General features: G+C 41.1%; 1 protein-coding gene across 1 annotated transcript in view; it reads left to right on the forward strand.

The window, feature by feature from the left end:
- Positions 1-8,229: 8,229 nt before the first annotated feature.
- gpr158a (G protein-coupled receptor 158a) overlaps positions 8,230-16,880 on the forward strand; it is a 128,035-nt gene continuing 119,384 nt past the window's right edge. Inside the window, exon 1 of the mRNA XM_062992017.1 lies at positions 8,230-9,100. Coding sequence (XP_062848087.1) covers positions 8,379-9,100 — 722 coding nt within the window. The 5' untranslated portion in view covers positions 8,230-8,378. The remainder of the gene's footprint in view (positions 9,101-16,880) is intronic.

Below are 16,880 nucleotides of genomic sequence, written 5' to 3' on the forward strand. Positions count from 1 at the left end.
TATTTACTCTGCATTCTGTGCTCTGTGCTCTAAATTATGTGACCTGTACTCTGAATTTTGTGCGTTGTACCATGTACTCTGTGTTCTATACTCTGTGCTTTGTACGCTGTTGTACTGTACTCTGTACTGAGTACTGTGCGATGTACATTGTATTATGAATGTAAATACTCTGTTGTGTACTCTGTACTCTTACTCTGTGCTCTGTTCTATTTACTTTGTTATCTGTAGAACCCTTTGTTCTGTGCTCTGTACCCTGTGCTTAGTGTTCTGCGTTCTGTACTCATTAATCTTTATTCTGTGGTGTGTACTTTTTACACTAATTTGTGATCTGCATTTTTTACTCTGTACCCTTTACTCCGTACTCTGTGTTCTGTTCCTGTTACTCAGTATGCTGTGTTCTGTGCTCTGTATTTTGGCCTCTGTTCTATGTGCTGTGTACTTTAGTTTTTCTGTGCTCTGAGTGATGTTCTTTAATCTGTACTATGTGCTTTGTGCTCTGCTCTCTTCACTTTTTATGCTCTACTCTGCACTCTGTGCTTTGTACTCTCTGTCCTGTGTCTAATGTTTAATTTACTTCTTGTACTTTGATTCATAGCTGTTTACTATTTACATTTAAAACTAGTATTTAATGCACTTGTATATTTATTGGCATCCTTAGTAAATGTGGCTAAAATAGGTATAAAAAGATACCTGTCTTGTTCATTAGGTCAGACTCTTGCTACCATAATTCGATTCAACCCTAAAACAGTCCATAGATAACAAGTATTAAAGTGTGTATATATTCCCCCCTTCCCCGGGTAAAGGTGTGTACGTATATCTATCCTCCCGCCCACTTAAATAAAATACTCTGTGTCAATGCTACAGTAATAATGATTTGGAACAAAAGCAGTATCCATGAAAGCAGTGTTTAAGGGGCAAAAATGGGCAGTCTCTTCTGTACACTTCTGTGATGCAGCATTAATGCAGAAAAGTAAAATTGAGATTTTAGAGCAACATATGCTGCCTTTGTGACGGCATCTTTTCCAGGGACGTCCATGCATTTGTCACCAAGACAATGTTAAAGCACATACTGCACATATTACAAAGGCATGGCTGCGCATAAAGAGGATACGAGTACTGAACTGGCCTGCCTGCAGTCCTGACCTGTCCCCAACAGAGAATGTGCGGAGAATTTTGAAATGATTTTTGAAAATGAATTTTGAAAATGTGACAACGGCAACCTGTACTGTTGCAAAATTTAAGGTGTGTTTGCAAAAAGAATAGGACAAAACACCAGCTAAAACACATCACGTGGTGTCCTCATGGCCAAAATGTCTTTTAAGTTTTGTGAGAAGGAACGGCAACATTACAAAGTGGTAAATGCTTTATTGTTCTGTTTTTGCACTTTGCTGCAGGCCTGAAATGCAGGAACAGAAGTTAACAAATGTTATATTAACAAATGAAATGAAGATGGCCAGACAAAATATGAAATATCACAGTAGGAACACTGTGTTTTTTATTTCTATAGTCCCAAATTTTTCTGATTTGTGGTTGTAGAATTTCAATCACTTCATGCTGGTCATATGAGATAACAAAGAGACCACATTCCAATAGTCATTCATCAATTTAATGTGTAAAAAATACACACATGAAGTGTGTGTTACCTTATCAAGTGATAGATGTAAATACACAATATTGCCAAATGTACACCTGATCCTGAGATTGTTGAACATGGGCATCATGGGCATCAATATAGATTAACCCTATAAAAATCTTCACTATTATGGGAAGGATTTCTACAAATATAGTGTATATAGTAAAATGCATTTGTAAGGCTAGGCACTGACAGAAAAGCTCCTGGCTCACAATAAAAATTACAATTTAGTTTTTCCTCATTGACAGCAGTGACTGGTGAATGTGTCACCACAAGAAGTGAAGGGACACAAAGGGCATAATCAGACTCTCTACAAGAATCCACCACTGGCTGATGTAAAGAAGTGGCTGGTGATTTCACAGTTTGTGAAAGGCTTTTTTTTTCAACAAGTCCATGAATACATAATTAGATAAATTGGGAAGGAAACACTGCAGTGGCATGACCTTAACCCCACTAAACACCTTTGAGCTCAATTGAAATATTGATTGACAAAGCCAGAGCTTCTCATCCATCAGTGCTGACCTTAAAATGCTTCTTTGACTAAATGAGCATACATTACATAATTATGTTAAATAATAATTATTTTTCATTAATTTTATAACTGCTTCATCCATGTCATGGTTACAGTGGGTCAGATGCCACCTGGAAACACTGGCACAAACACACAGGCCATTAAACCATTTCATGGCTTACTATTTAAAAGTTTGCTATTTCAGTTACATTCCACCTTCACACATATACAGAGATTAACTAGATTGCTCACAATTGAGTGAGTGTCACTTGCACCCTGTCCAGGACCTATTTCTGCAACAGTGACTCTATATTTAGAATATAGAATATTTTGAATAAATTTAGAATCTATACTCAGAATTAATGAGCTACAATACATTTACAGCTATATACTAGGTTTTACATTCTGTAGGTTCTTTAGTGGAAATATTTATCTGAATTATTAAATCAGCTGATCTGTCACATCTATCTCTGACTGCTGACCATCAATAACTAGTCAGTTTTATGTATGATTGGCTAATGCTGATGAAGTTAAGACCTCTCAGAACAGTGAAAGAGTTAAAAAAGTTAAGAGCTATCTCTTTGTAAACTGATGTTCAACTCTACAGTGCTCAAGATCTACAGTATGGATTTATAAAGCATAAACTGTGCTTTAAATACAGTATACTAAATCTACAGTGGATTCAGAAAGTATTCAGACCCCCTAACTTTCATTGTTGTGTAGATTAGATTTTTGTTTATCACCAAGCTGCATCAAGAAACCTGTAACAGCTCAAGGAGGGCATGCCAATCCTCTCACAGCAAAGATCAAACCCAATTGTTCAACATACACCACCGGTCTAGTATGAAAGAGGAAAAGCTAGCTAGGGAACTCGTTAGCCAGTAAGGGTGTCATCTAAGTCACAGTGGTAGCCAAAATGCACAGGAAAATTGGGTATATCCAGATTGGAAAACATCACATATTGGAAAAAATCACAAACAAATTTGAAGTGATTGAATGACAGTTAGAGTCACAGCTGTACAGGTAAGTCTATAAGACTAACTTTCCAAGAAGGATTGTACCAATTCTCTCAGTAAACACTTATTAAATATTAAATATAAAAATAAAACATACAACAGATGCCGCACACATCAGTGTAAAGTGTTAATTATTTAGACCCACATTAGAGATGCTGATGCCATTACATGTAGTCTTCCTTTAAAAGAACTGCACTGGCTGAGCTGTTTTCCCCCAACATTTGAAAGGCATCTGATGTATTTGCCCTGCTGACTGTCACAGGCTAAATTAAATGCTTGTGTTGTAGCAGTGACATTATTGTTTCTGATCTTGCCTGTTTTTACATGATTATTTATTGCACATAACTTTAAAGTGGCCTTGCAAGGCTATTACAGAGACCCCCACTGCTAGCACAGGTACCTCGACCAGACAGCAGAGGTCGAAAGTGTACAGCAGCAGTGAAGGCCAGTTCAGTAGCATTGCTTGTGATTAAGACTTAAGTTAAGTCCTAATGATCTAGAGCATTAGACTGCTAACTATCATATACTAAGCAATGCAGTAGAGTGAAAAAACATCAATGTTTACCCAAATAGTTTTACCACTTTTCTATGCAAAACAAGGGCAAGAAATCAGAAGCATCATTTCACTCAGCACACCCACACAGCCAATGTTTTTTACTGGAAAAAGTCATGATGTAAAATCTAACATTTCATTATCTGTTTAAGTGTCTAGTTTTTTTCTATGATAATGTTTCACTCCATGTTTATGCAGTGCCATGAATATTTTTTAACTGTCTTAGCAGTTTCTATGCTGCTGATTGCTGATGTACAACCCCAAATCAGAAAAAGTTGGGACAGTATGGAAAATGCAAATAAAATAAAAATGCAGTGTTCCTTACATTTACTTTGACTTTTATTTGATTGCAGACAGTTTGAACCCAATATATTTCATTTGGGTTTTATCTGCCTAACTTCAGATAAAAAGTTATCTGCTTTTATCTGCTTAACTTCATTTAATTTGTTAATATACACTAGTACACTAGTGTAGACACTAGTAACAAGATGAAAAAACTAAATAATGATGTGATTTCAAACAGGTGATGTCAACAAGTGATTGTAATCATGGTTTGGTACAAAAGCAGCATCCAGGAAAGGCTGAGTCTTTGATAAGCAAAGATGATGTCAACAAATGCGTGAGAAAATTATTGAAATGTTTAAAAACAATGTACCCCAAAGAAAGACTGGGAGGGATTTGCATATTTCTCCCTCTACAGTGCATAATATCATTAAACCATTCAATGAATCAGGAGGAATTTCAGTGCGTAAAGGCCAAGTGCACAAGCTTAAGCTGAATGCCCGTGCTCTTTGATCCCTCAGACGGCACTGCATCAAGAACCGCCACTTAACAATAGCTGATATAACCACATAGGTGAGGGATTACTTTGGCAAACCTTTGTCAAGCACTACAATACAGAGTTACATGCACAAATGCCACTTAAAACTTTACTGTGCAAAAAAGAAACCTTATGTTAACCATGTCCAGAAGTGGCGTCGACTTCTCTGGGCTCTGAGGCATCTAGGATGGACCATCACACAGTGGAAACGTGTATTGTGGTCACATGAATCAGCATTCCAGGTCTTTTTTTTTTTTTTGGAAAAAATGGACGCCGCGTGCTCCGGACCGAAGACAAAAAGGACCATCAAGATTGTTATCAGCAATGAGTCCAAAAGCCAAGGTCTGTCATGATATGGGGCTGTGTCAGTGCCCTTGGAAAAGGTAATTTACACTTCTGTGATGGCAACATTAATGCAGAAAAGTACATGGAGATTTTAGAGCAACATATGCTGCCTTTGTGACGGCATCTTTAAATAAAATAAAATAAAATAAAATAAAATCAAGGTTTATTTGTCACATACATAATCATACACATTACAACTGGCAGTGAAATGCTTTTGTGACTGCTCTGCCACAGTAATTACAAAAACTACAAAATAGTCAAAATATATATTATACAAAAAATATAGAAATGTTTTTAAATGAAAAGTGTAGAAAAGTTATATAATATAATAGTATAATAGTAGTAGTACAGTATATATAATATCATTTAAAGAGCAATTTAAAGTGAACAAGTGTGTAAAAGTGACAAGTAGTGTAGAAACTGTGCAACATAATGCTATACAGATGTATATACAGTGTATCACAAAAGTGAGTACACCCCTCACATTTCTGCAGATATTTAAGTATATCTTTTCATGGGACAACACTGACAAAATGACACTTTGACACAATGAAAAGTAGTCTGTGTGCAGCTTATATAACAGTGTAAATTTATTCTTCCCTCAAAATAACTCAATATACAGCCATTAATGTCTAAACCACCGGCAACAAAAGTGAGTACACCCCTTAGTGAAAGTTCCTGAAGTGTCAATATTTTGTGTGGCCACCATTATTTCCCAGAACTGCCTTAACTCTCCTGGGCATGGAGTTTACCAGAGCTTCACAGGTTGCCACTGGAATGCTTTTCCACTCCTCCATGACGACATCCCGGAGCTGGCGGATATTCGAGACTTTGCGCTCCTCCACCTTCCGCTTGAGGATGCCCCAAAGATGTTCTATTGGGTTTAGGTCTGGAGACATGCTTGGCCAGTCCATCACCTTTACCCTCAGCCTCTTCAATAAAGCAGTGGTCGTCTTAGAGGTGTGTTTGGGGTCATTATCATGCTGGAACACTGCCCTGCGACCCAGTTTCCGGAGGGAGGGGATCATGCTCTGCTTCAGTATTTCACAGTACATATTGGAGTTCATGTGTCCCTCAATGAAATGTAACTCCCCAACACCTGCTGCACTCATGCAGCCCCAGACCATGGCATTCCCACCACCATGCTTGACTGTAGGCATGACACACTTATCTTTGTACTCCTCACCTGATTGCCGCCACACATGCTTGAGACCATCTGAACCAAACAAATTAATCTTGGTCTCATCAGACCATAGGACATGGTTCCAGTAATCCATGTCCTTTGTTGACATGTCTTCAGCAAACTGTTTGCGGGCTTTCTTGTGTAGAGACTTCAGAAGAGGCTTCTTTCTGGGGTGACAGCCATGCAGACCAATTTGATGTAGTGTGCGGCGTATGGTCTGAGCACTGACAGGCTGACCCCCCACCTTTTCAATCTCTGCAGCAATGCTGACAGCACTCCTGCGCCTATCTTTCAAAGACAGCAGTTGGATGTGACGCTGAGCACGTGCACTCAGCTTCTTTGGACGACCAACGCAAGGTCTGTTCTGAGTGGACCCTGCTCTTTTAAAACGCTGGATGATCTTGGCCACTGTGCTGCAGCTCAGTTTCAGGGTGTTGGCAATCTTCTTGTAGCCTTGGCCATCTTCATGTAGCGCAACAATTCGTCTTTTAAGATCCTCAGAAAGTTCTTTGCCATGAGGTGCCATGTTGGAACTTTCAGTGACCAGTATGAGAGAGTGTGAGAGCTGTACTACTAAATTGAACACACCTGCTCCCTATGCACACCTGAGACCTAGTAACACTAACAAATCACATGACATTTTGGAGGGAAAATGACAAGCAGTGCTCAATTTGGACATTTAGGGGTGTAGTCTCTTAGGGGTGTACTCACTTTTGTTGCCGGTGGTTTAGACATTAATGGCTGTATATTGAGTTATTTTGAGGGAAGAATAAATTTACACTGTTATATAAGCTGCACACAGACTACTTTTCATTGTGTCAAAGTGTCATTTTGTCAGTGTTGTCCCATGAAAAGATATACTTAAATATCTGCATAAATGTGAGGGGTGTACTCACTTTTGTGATACACTGTATATAAACTGTATACACGCATATACTTATATACACATACATATGTCTACATACACACACACACACACACACACATATATATACGATTGTGCAAGTTGTGTAAATTTAGTCCTAAATGCTATTTTCGTTGAGGACTCGAATAGCTTGTGGAAAAAAGCTCCTTCTCATCCTTCTCATCTTTTCCAGGGACCTCCATGCAATGCAAGACCACATGCAGCACACATTACAAAGGCATGGCTGCGGAAGAAGAGGGTACGGGTACTGGACTGGCCTGCCTGCAGTCCTGATCTGTCCCCAATAGAGAATGTGTGTAGAATTTTGAAACAAAAAATGCCACAACGACGACCCCGTACTGTTGCATCAGTAAAACATGATGAAACATGATAAAACATGTTTGCAGGAAGAATGAGACAAAACAAAAGCTGAAACACTAAATCACTTGGTATCCTCTGTGCCAAAACGTCTTTTAAGTGTGGTGAAAAGGAATGGCAACATTACAAAGTGGTAAATGCTTTACTGTCCCAACTTTTTTAGAATGTGTGGCAGGCCTGAAATGCAGGAATGGATGTTTATTAATAAATTAAATGAAGTTGAGCAGATAAAACATGAAATATCTCAGGTTCATCCTGTCTGCAATGAAATAAAAGTCAGTGCAAGAAACTCTGCTTGCACTGAAACCATGCTGTCCCAACTTTTTCTGATTTGGGGTTGTATTTATTTCCAGATGAAGTTCCTAAAATGCCCCTTGTAATACCACTGAATCATCTACATTTGATTCAGTAACCACTATATTCTGTTCAGGACATCTGAAATCACTGGGCACAAGCCAGAAATACATAGTGGACAGAGCGCCAATGCAGCACATATTTGCTGACCTAGGAATACCAACGCCTCTGTGTTCATCGTGCTAAACTGTACCACGTTTACCCTTATATCATGCCACTCGAAATCTGGGCACATTGCGCTGGACAACGCCGCTGTTAAAATGACTGACAGGTGAAAGGACCACACGCAAATCAAAAGTGGAAAGCCTCCCCCCAGCGAATCAGGTGAGCGTAGAGGCGGGGCTTGGTCAGATTACGGGTAATGCTGCTGTTGTTGGTTCTGTAACGGAGCCGCTGTGCGCGGGAGGGCGGAGAGTGTTTGTTATCCGAGTTAGAGGATACCGAGACGAAAATCTAATTTATTCTATCATTTCTGCGCACGGATGGATTGAATGGATTGGATATGTTAACGAGGAACGGTGGGAACCTGATACCGTTGAGGAGGGCGTGTAACGGTTGTGAGAATAACGGGAATTTCGTGTCTGTCTACAGGTGCACCGAATAAACAAACAATAATAACAGGATGGTTATCTGATTACTGCATGGGAAACCGGTGAGATCGGACCCGGTGGCGCGGGGATCATGGCGGGGATCAGACTGTGTTTGCTGCTGCTTGTTGGATTGCTGATTGGTGCGCGCTGCTCCAAACCGGACCTTCCGCGCGCAGTGGCGGCGTTTCTGCACACTGGCGATCCGTCGGCGCTCGAGCGCGGAAACTGCACCGCGCGCTACGAGCTGCTGAGCGTGCGGCGACAGAGCGGGCCGCGCGCGCAAACGCAGCCGCACTCGCGCCCGAACGTCTCCACGCGCGGCGCCTTGAACGCCCTTACGCACGCCACGCGATTCCTCGCCGCGTTGCTACGGGATGAGGACCGGGACCTGAATCTGGCGCAGTGGTGCCGCGCGCTAGTCCGGAGCGTTTTGGAGGGTGACGTCAGGGTTCACCGCGCGCTCGTGGCGTTTGACATCACGTCAGGTCACGCGGGTCTCCTCATGCAGGCTACGCGCGACACCGTCGCCGGGATCGACATACAGGACCTGACCGCGTCGGCGCGCGAACTCCTGGCGCGCCACACCCCCGACACCGAGTGGTACCACGCGCACGTTCACAAGCGCGCTCCCTCTCGGGACCGGGACAGACACCGGGATCGGCACGCGGAGAGTGACGTCACCCACGAGAACCCGCAAGTAAAGTGGTCCGCGCCATTTCTGGAGTGTCAGGCAGGGATGCTGGTGCCTCGTTGGCTCCTCACGCTCTCAGCGGGATTTTACTCCATCAAACCCAACCTCACACCTGAGTTCAGGTGAGCAGTCACGTGACCTGTATGTGCATGTACAGTACAGTACAGTACAGAAAATGCATGAACTTCTAGTGAGCCAACCTCACTTGAAACCTATTAAGAGCAAACCATAAGCTTGGGTGTTTAATTCATCTTCATTCATGCCTAGACAGGGCACCAAGCATATCACAGGTAGTGGTGGTAAATTCGGTTCATTTTATGGACTCGGGTTAATCTGAGTCACTCAGTAATGTGATCCGGTTCACTTGAGTCACTTGTACTGACATCTTGATTGCGACTGATTTACTGCATGAAAATGCATCCAAATATCACTTGTCTAACATGCACTCATCTTCTGTAAATAAATCCTTCTCTCTTAAATCTCCTGGCACCTCTCACTTCTCTTATCAGTGACAAGTTCACATTTTTTTCTAAGTGGAATCTTGATAATGGGGGATAGGGACAGGGAGGGGGTGGCCTCACTTACCAAACAGATGGGTATATTAATGGGTCAAGGGTTCAAGGGGGATGGTCAACAACAAATTTTCAGGGTAACTTGACCCAGTCAGGCAGCCACAGTGGCACCAAAACAAACAGTCAATAAATTACCATGGGGGAAGGGCTATGATACTCCTTAAGTGGTACAGTCCTAAAGTTGCCTGTAAGCATTTGCATTTTAATAATAGTATAACTATATTTTGTTGTTGTTTTGTTTACGAAAAATATACTGCATCACTAATCTAAACCACTACTACTGATGATAATAATAATAGCATGTTTATTGGAATATTTAACTTAGATTACATAGATTCACGGACTGGAGTGAAGTCGGTTCAGCCAAATTACCGCCCTCAGTGTTTCAGGTGACTCTGCTCACTCGCCTTGTTTACTTAGCAGTAGCCAGTCAGAGGATCCGGGTTAATTGAGACCTCAGACTCGTGATTCCTGATTCAGTACAAAGATTCGAATCATTAACCTGGGTGATTCAGGAACCACCCAGCTCTAATCACAGGGCATTAGATACTTACCAACACTGAAAGAATATGCCATCCGCCTTACAGACAGTTACCAGAAGCAAAGTTAGAAACCAGGACCCTGGAGCTAGGTGGCACCCATACCTCAATCCCACTCAAAATCACACGTAAACAAGACACTACATCTTCTTAAGTCAATTCCATGTGTTCATCTAACATTAAAGCAACTAAATCAAATGTATTTTTTAAATATAAACACAGTTATGATTACATTAATGTTCTACCTAACATACTATTTGGTAATCATGGTGGCATAGCGGCCAGCGATAGTGCTGCACAAGTCCTTGTTTTTATCTTCAGCTTTAGTTTAGTATCCAGTCCTGAGTGTCCTGGTTGGCACATAGTGTGTCCTGGATAGACTTTGCAGCCAGGGTACTCTTAATCAGGTTCAATTTATGTATCAGTTTATTAAGATAGGCGCTTGGGTGGTGCAGTGGTGAATTACGCTTGCTGGATGGCGTCTACATACAGACATGATTGGCAATGTCTGTGGCTAATCCTCAATGGATTGATGTCCTGTCCAGGTTGTGTTATTGCATTGCACCCAGTGATTCCAGGAAAGCTGGACCTTCGCAACCCTGACCAGGATAAAGCAGTCGTACAACATGAAAATGAATCTCATTAGCATCCAATTTCCAGTGAACTCCATTGCAGGGGGTTTACCCAGGACAAAACTGGTGTTGATTGTTTGCTGCCTATTTAGGCACTAAAGCAAAAGATAGGTGTTTGGAGTTCTGCATGGCTATAGACATCAGAAGAGTAACTGTACCACAGGTGCCCATTTATGTGGTGTACGGGATTCACACTTGATTGAGTGTAAAGATAGAACATTGACTGAATTTATAAAACATCGACAATCAGTTAGAGCTAAGCATAATCGGTTCTTATGGAAAGAGACAAATCTACAGAAGTGTGAATGGATAAGCTGCAGTTTTATAGTAAATTGGATGCTTTTTACAAGACATAATAAACACAGAGGCTAGAAATTAAGCATGCAGCTCTCTTTAAATTGTCTTTTTATATGATGGTGTGGCTAGAACAAAAACTTCAATAGAATTTATTATGCATTTTTCCTAAATTTTCCCCACAGTCTAGTCATATCCAATTACCTGAGTCGTATCTAATTATTTCTCTACTGCTGCTGACCTCCGCTCCTGATCGGCCGTGACTATCACGTGCCCCATTTAAAACTTGTGCAGTAGCCAAATGCGCATGGAGAGTTTTCATCGTCCCCTGTTTCTATGCAGGCGCCATCAAACAGCCAGCTGAAGTCGTAATTGCAGCAGTCATGAAGAATCCCCACTGGCATTCCCACCCATGGTTGAGCCAGTCATTGTCCATTTAAGTACCTGACCTGCCGGTAGCAGGTCTGAGATTTAAATTTGCAAGTTGAAGATGTCAGCTCTGGTGTGCTAGCATGTTTTACCGCTGCACTACCCAATTGCCTTAATTTTAGTTTCAACTCAGACCAGTTCACATCCCTAATTTAATGACAGTGTCAACATATTTGTTAACATAGACTATACTCACTTGTTGACACTGGGGCAGAGTTTTTGGGCAAATTGTTGTTACATATAAATGAGAAAAAATGAAAAAAGATGCATTAAAACTAGGTGTAATGTGTGAATGTTAATATTCCAGTGATCCTGGGAACAGTCTGAATGTTAAAAGCTTATGAGAGTCTGTGTTGCTTTGTATGATTTTCCTCTCAGTTTATCTTCTATAGGGAGTTACCATAACACAGCACCTAACAACGGAACAATATGCCTCCTTCCTGCTAACAGACTAATTAATCCCCCTGGTAAAAAGAGATTGCACAAAGAGTAGCGTGTGATTTCTGTTGACCTAAATTTTATTGATCAGTAGTGTATTATGTTACTGTGCATGCTGGATAACTTTATTTATTGAATACATCAAATCTTGTTTGAGAAAATGTGATGCAAATTTACACAGTATCTTTTTTGGAATGAAAAAAATAATTTGACAACTACTCAATAATCGGCAGTTGGGTGGAGCAGTGGTCTATTAAGCTAGCTCACCGCTGCTGAGATGTGGGTTTTTTAAACTTAACGCTGTCTATGTCTGTGGTTTGGAGTTGGCTGAAGCCCTGCGAAGAATTGGTGCCCTGTCCAGGGTATTCCTGCCTTGCACCAGGTGTTTCCTTGTGGAACCAAGACTGCCGCAACCATGACCAGGATAAAGCAGTTGATGGAAATAAATAAATAAAAAATAATAATAATAATAATAAACATAAGATAAGTTTTTGAAGAGTTGCAAGGTGTTGCTATAGTAGTGAGTTAATTGTTAAGTGGTTGCTGAGGTGTTACTGAGTGGTTGGTAAGGTTTTGCTACACAGTTGCCAAGGTGTACTGACGTTACTAAGCTATTGCTAGGTGATTGCTAAGGTGTTGCTGGTCAGTTGCTATGCTAACAGGTTAGTTGGTAAAGGGTTGCTTAATTGCTTTGGTGTTCTAGGTGGTTGCTAGGGTGTACGCAGGTATGTATGTGGGGGGAGGAGAGTGAATACTTTCGTTTAAACAGGTGATTGGATGTATATATTTGTAATATAGTTGTATAATAAATGGAAGTGTGTATTTTATCATTTTTGATTTAAAAACACACAGCTACTCAGGTGGCGCAGCAGTAAAAACACATGCTGGAACACCAGAGCTGGGATCTCGAATACATCGTATCGAGTCTCAGCTCTGCCTTCCGGCTGGACTGAGCGTCTACATGGACAACAATTGGCCTGTTGTTCAGATAGGGGTGGGATATTAAAGCTGTATAGGGACTCTCTCATAACCAATGCAATCACGATCTCTGCTGGCTGATTGATGCTGCCTGCACAGAGACGGAAAAAGAGTTCTGTGAGGGTGTGTCTCTCCGTATACAGTGCTGATCCGCATTGCACTCATCAAAGTGTGGGTGACAAAATGCATACGGCTGCTGCCCACGTGTCGGGGGGTGGGCATGGATTAGCTTCGTTCTCCTCAATCAGAGCAGGGATCAGCATTGGTGCAGAGGAATTTGACGCGCAATTGGACGCGCTCAAAGGGAGAAAAAGTGGAGAAAATGCATAAACAAAGTATAAAAACACTATGTAGCCAAAGATATATGTAAATTAAATAAAGATACATTTAATCATACAGCTCACAGGCAGTTTTAGAGCAGTCAGTCCATCATTTAAACTTTTTGAGCTAAGTGTGTTAGCATAAACTGCTGTAGACCTCAGAAACTCCAGGAACTCACTATATGGTTTAAAATGAATCATATTTGCCACGCAGCAGTAAAATACGCTAGCACACAAGAGCTGGGATTTCGAATACATCGTATCGAATCTCAGCTCTGCCATCTGGCTAAGCTGGACGGCTACATGAACAATGATTGGCTGTTGTTCATAAGGTGGGACAAGCTGGACCAGGGTTCCTCATAACTGGTGCAATTACGATCTCTGCTGGCTTATTGATGGCGCCTGTGCAGAGTTGAAGAATAATGCTGATCAGGGTGTGTCTCTCCGTATACAGTGCTGATCCGCATTGCACTCATCAAAGTGTGGGTGACAAAATGCATACGGCTGCTGCCCACGTGTCGGGGGGTGGGCATGGATTAGCTTCGTTCTCCTCGATCAGAGCAGGGATCAGCATTGGTGCAGAGGAATTTGACGCGCAATTGGACGCGCTCAAAGGGAGAAAAAGTGGAGAAAATGCATAAACAAAGTATAAAAACACTATGTAGCCAAAGATATATGTCATATATAAATAGGGCCCCATCTAAATCACGGCCATGAAAATCCTGTCATTAGCCCGAGAAAAGAGCCATTTCCTGTGTAATATGCAATTTGCTATGAAATTCAAAATTTAAGAATTATGTTTAGCGATTTATCATTTTTCATTTATGTAGCGTATGAAATATGAGGCTTAATAGGAGGTGGTCCTAGCAATCGTACGGCATTATACGGCGTCATAATTACGTTAGTGTAACAGATTTTTCTGTGGTGTAATGTGCTGATGAAGTTTGATGTATGTGTTTACGTATAGAATGCATTTTGTACCTTTGGGGATTCCATGGTCAATAAAAAATTGTGCTTCTATACACACGTGATCATCTCTCTGTAGTTTGTGCTTAAAAGAACGAGCCAGTGAAGTATTATACTCCCTGTAGTTTGTATAAACTGGGGGGGGGGGGGTTGGGGGGGGGGGGGGGGGGGGGGGGGGGGTTGTGTACTGTTTATTGTAACTTCCATTGATTTTATTATTAAATTTATGAGTGTTATTTAATGACTGCCGTGTGGCACTTTTGTTGCAATTTTTCCCATTAATTTAGTAGGGCCCTATATATAATTAAGATAGAAGATAACATATGTGTTCAGGCCACTGGGATTTTTCCACACAAAGCTCATTAAACTATATCTTTATGGATCAAACACGCTGCGTACAGAAGGGACTGGAAGGGATAAAATGGGGGGGGGGGGGGGGGGGGGGGGGGGGGGTTGGGGGTTTGTGTACTGTTTATTGTAACTTCCATTGATTTTATTATTAAATTTATGAGTGTTATTTAATGACTGCCGTGTGGCACTTTTGTTGCAATTTTTCCCATTAATTTAGTAGGGCCCTATATATAATTAAGATAGAAGATAACATATGTGTTCAGGCCACTGGGATTTTTCCACACAAAGCTCATTAAACTATATCTTTATGGATCAAACACGCTGCGTACAGAAGGGACTGGAACATTTTGTTTGTAAGGATTAATATAGCTGTTAGCAGTGGGTGTGGCTGAAACACCAACTCAATAATTAAGAGGGGTGTCCACAAATTTGATCCATATTGTGTATTTCAGGTTATTTGTGAGTAGTCATCCTAATGCTGTAACACATTTAATTAATTAATTTATGCTTACTGGTGGTAACTTTACAGCCTGGCTTACTGAAGACCCATTATTAGCACCTACGCTTATTATTAAGAAAGCACAGTCTTCTCTGCTGCCTCCAGCCTCCTTCCCTACCTCCCTTCCTCCCTCCCTCCCTTCCTCCCTCCCGTATAACAGCAGTCAATACACTGATGAATAAATAATAAATGATGTACAAATGTGAACGGAGGCTATCTTCATCACAGCCTTCTAATGCACAACCTGACATTTTCACATTAATTTTGTGCATCGGAACATTCTAGGTTTGGAGCCGCTTATCCTTGCAGATAAACAGTGATGGTATTTCATTCCTGAAACAGCTGGCAGCAACAAATGGATGTTTGAAAAGTTAATTGCTTCCATTACAGTCTTTTTGCTATCTTGACAAGTCCTATTATGTGCTGCATCGTGAGCCGATTGATGCTGTAGATCTTTTTGTGTGGTGACACTACAGAGATCATAACAGCCATGCGACTGAAGAAATCATAAAGACATCACATTTAAATCAAATGTAGATAAAACATTCAGTAGAAAGTTTAATGTTCTTACCCTCTGATTGTGTTGGCTTGAATCAGTTTGGTTAAAGAAGGCTTTTTTTTTAGCATGCATGTCATCAACTTCTGCCTCTGGACAGACTGACAATCAATTGCATGGTAACACACGCTTACACATTTAATCATACAGCTCACAGGCAGTTTTAGAGCAGTCAGTCCATCATTTAAACTTTTTGAGCTAAGTGTGTTAGCATAAACTGCTGTAGACCTCAGAAACTCCAGGAACTCACTATATGGTTTAAAATGAACCATATTTGCCACGCAGCAGTAAAATACGCTAGCACACAAGAGCTGGGATTTCGAATACATCGTATCGAATCTCAGCTCTGCCATCTGGCTAAGCTGGACGGCTACATGAACAATGATTGGCTGTGGTTCATAAGGTGGGACAAGCCGGACCAGGGTTCCTCATAACTGGTGCAATTACGATCTCTGCTGGCTTATTGATGGCGCCTGTGCAGAGTTGAAGAATAATGCTGATCAGGGTGTGGCTCTCCGTACATAAGGCTGATCTGCATATGAACTCGCCTTGTGCAGGTGAAAAGATGCAGTCAGTACTTCACACATGTCGGAGGGGGCGTGTGTCAGTTGCGAAGCTCCTCAGTCAGCAGTGGAGGGTTGTATCGGTAGAGGTGAAGCGTAACGCAATTAGGGTAACTAGATACAACTAGATTAGGGGACAAAATTGGGGGACAAATTGAAAAAAAAAAAATCATATTGTATATTTTATTTTAGTTTTTTTTTCTGTTTGCTGCTCCCCTCATTTTAGCGGTTGCCACAGTGGATCATTTTGGTCTCCATACCTAATTTGACACAGTTTTTACACCAGATGCAATTCCTAATACAATGCTTCTTATTGTATTCATGCTTGGGTCTAACACTAAACCTCCCAATGGCTAGGCTGTTTGGTCATTCTTACTACCTCTGACATAGCCAATCATGTCTGTATAGTTGCCCGACCTGCTGATAGCACTGCTGAGGTTTAAACTCTGAAAATTAGTCAGAGTGGGTTAGTGTGTTTTACCACTGTGCCACCTAACAGCATATTCGATTGTGACAACCAGTTCTCATTTCTGTGCTATTTCTATTCGATCCACTTTCTCCATTGCAGGCTGCAGATCTTTTATTTGTTTTGTTTTTTCTGTTATTTTGGCCACCTTATTTATTTGTTATTGTTGCTGTTTGTTAGTTGCTTTTAGCCACAGTATTGTGTTACATTAAATGCACTTAGATTATTTTTTCTGTTCTTGCAGGTATAGGGCTTGACCTCACAATTCACTTACAGGCTGCAACCTGCCTAGTTACAAT

The sequence above is a fragment of the Trichomycterus rosablanca genome, chromosome 3, assembly GCF_030014385.1.
Source record: "Trichomycterus rosablanca isolate fTriRos1 chromosome 3, fTriRos1.hap1, whole genome shotgun sequence".
In the NCBI taxonomy this organism is placed as follows: domain Eukaryota; kingdom Metazoa; phylum Chordata; class Actinopteri; order Siluriformes; family Trichomycteridae; genus Trichomycterus; species Trichomycterus rosablanca.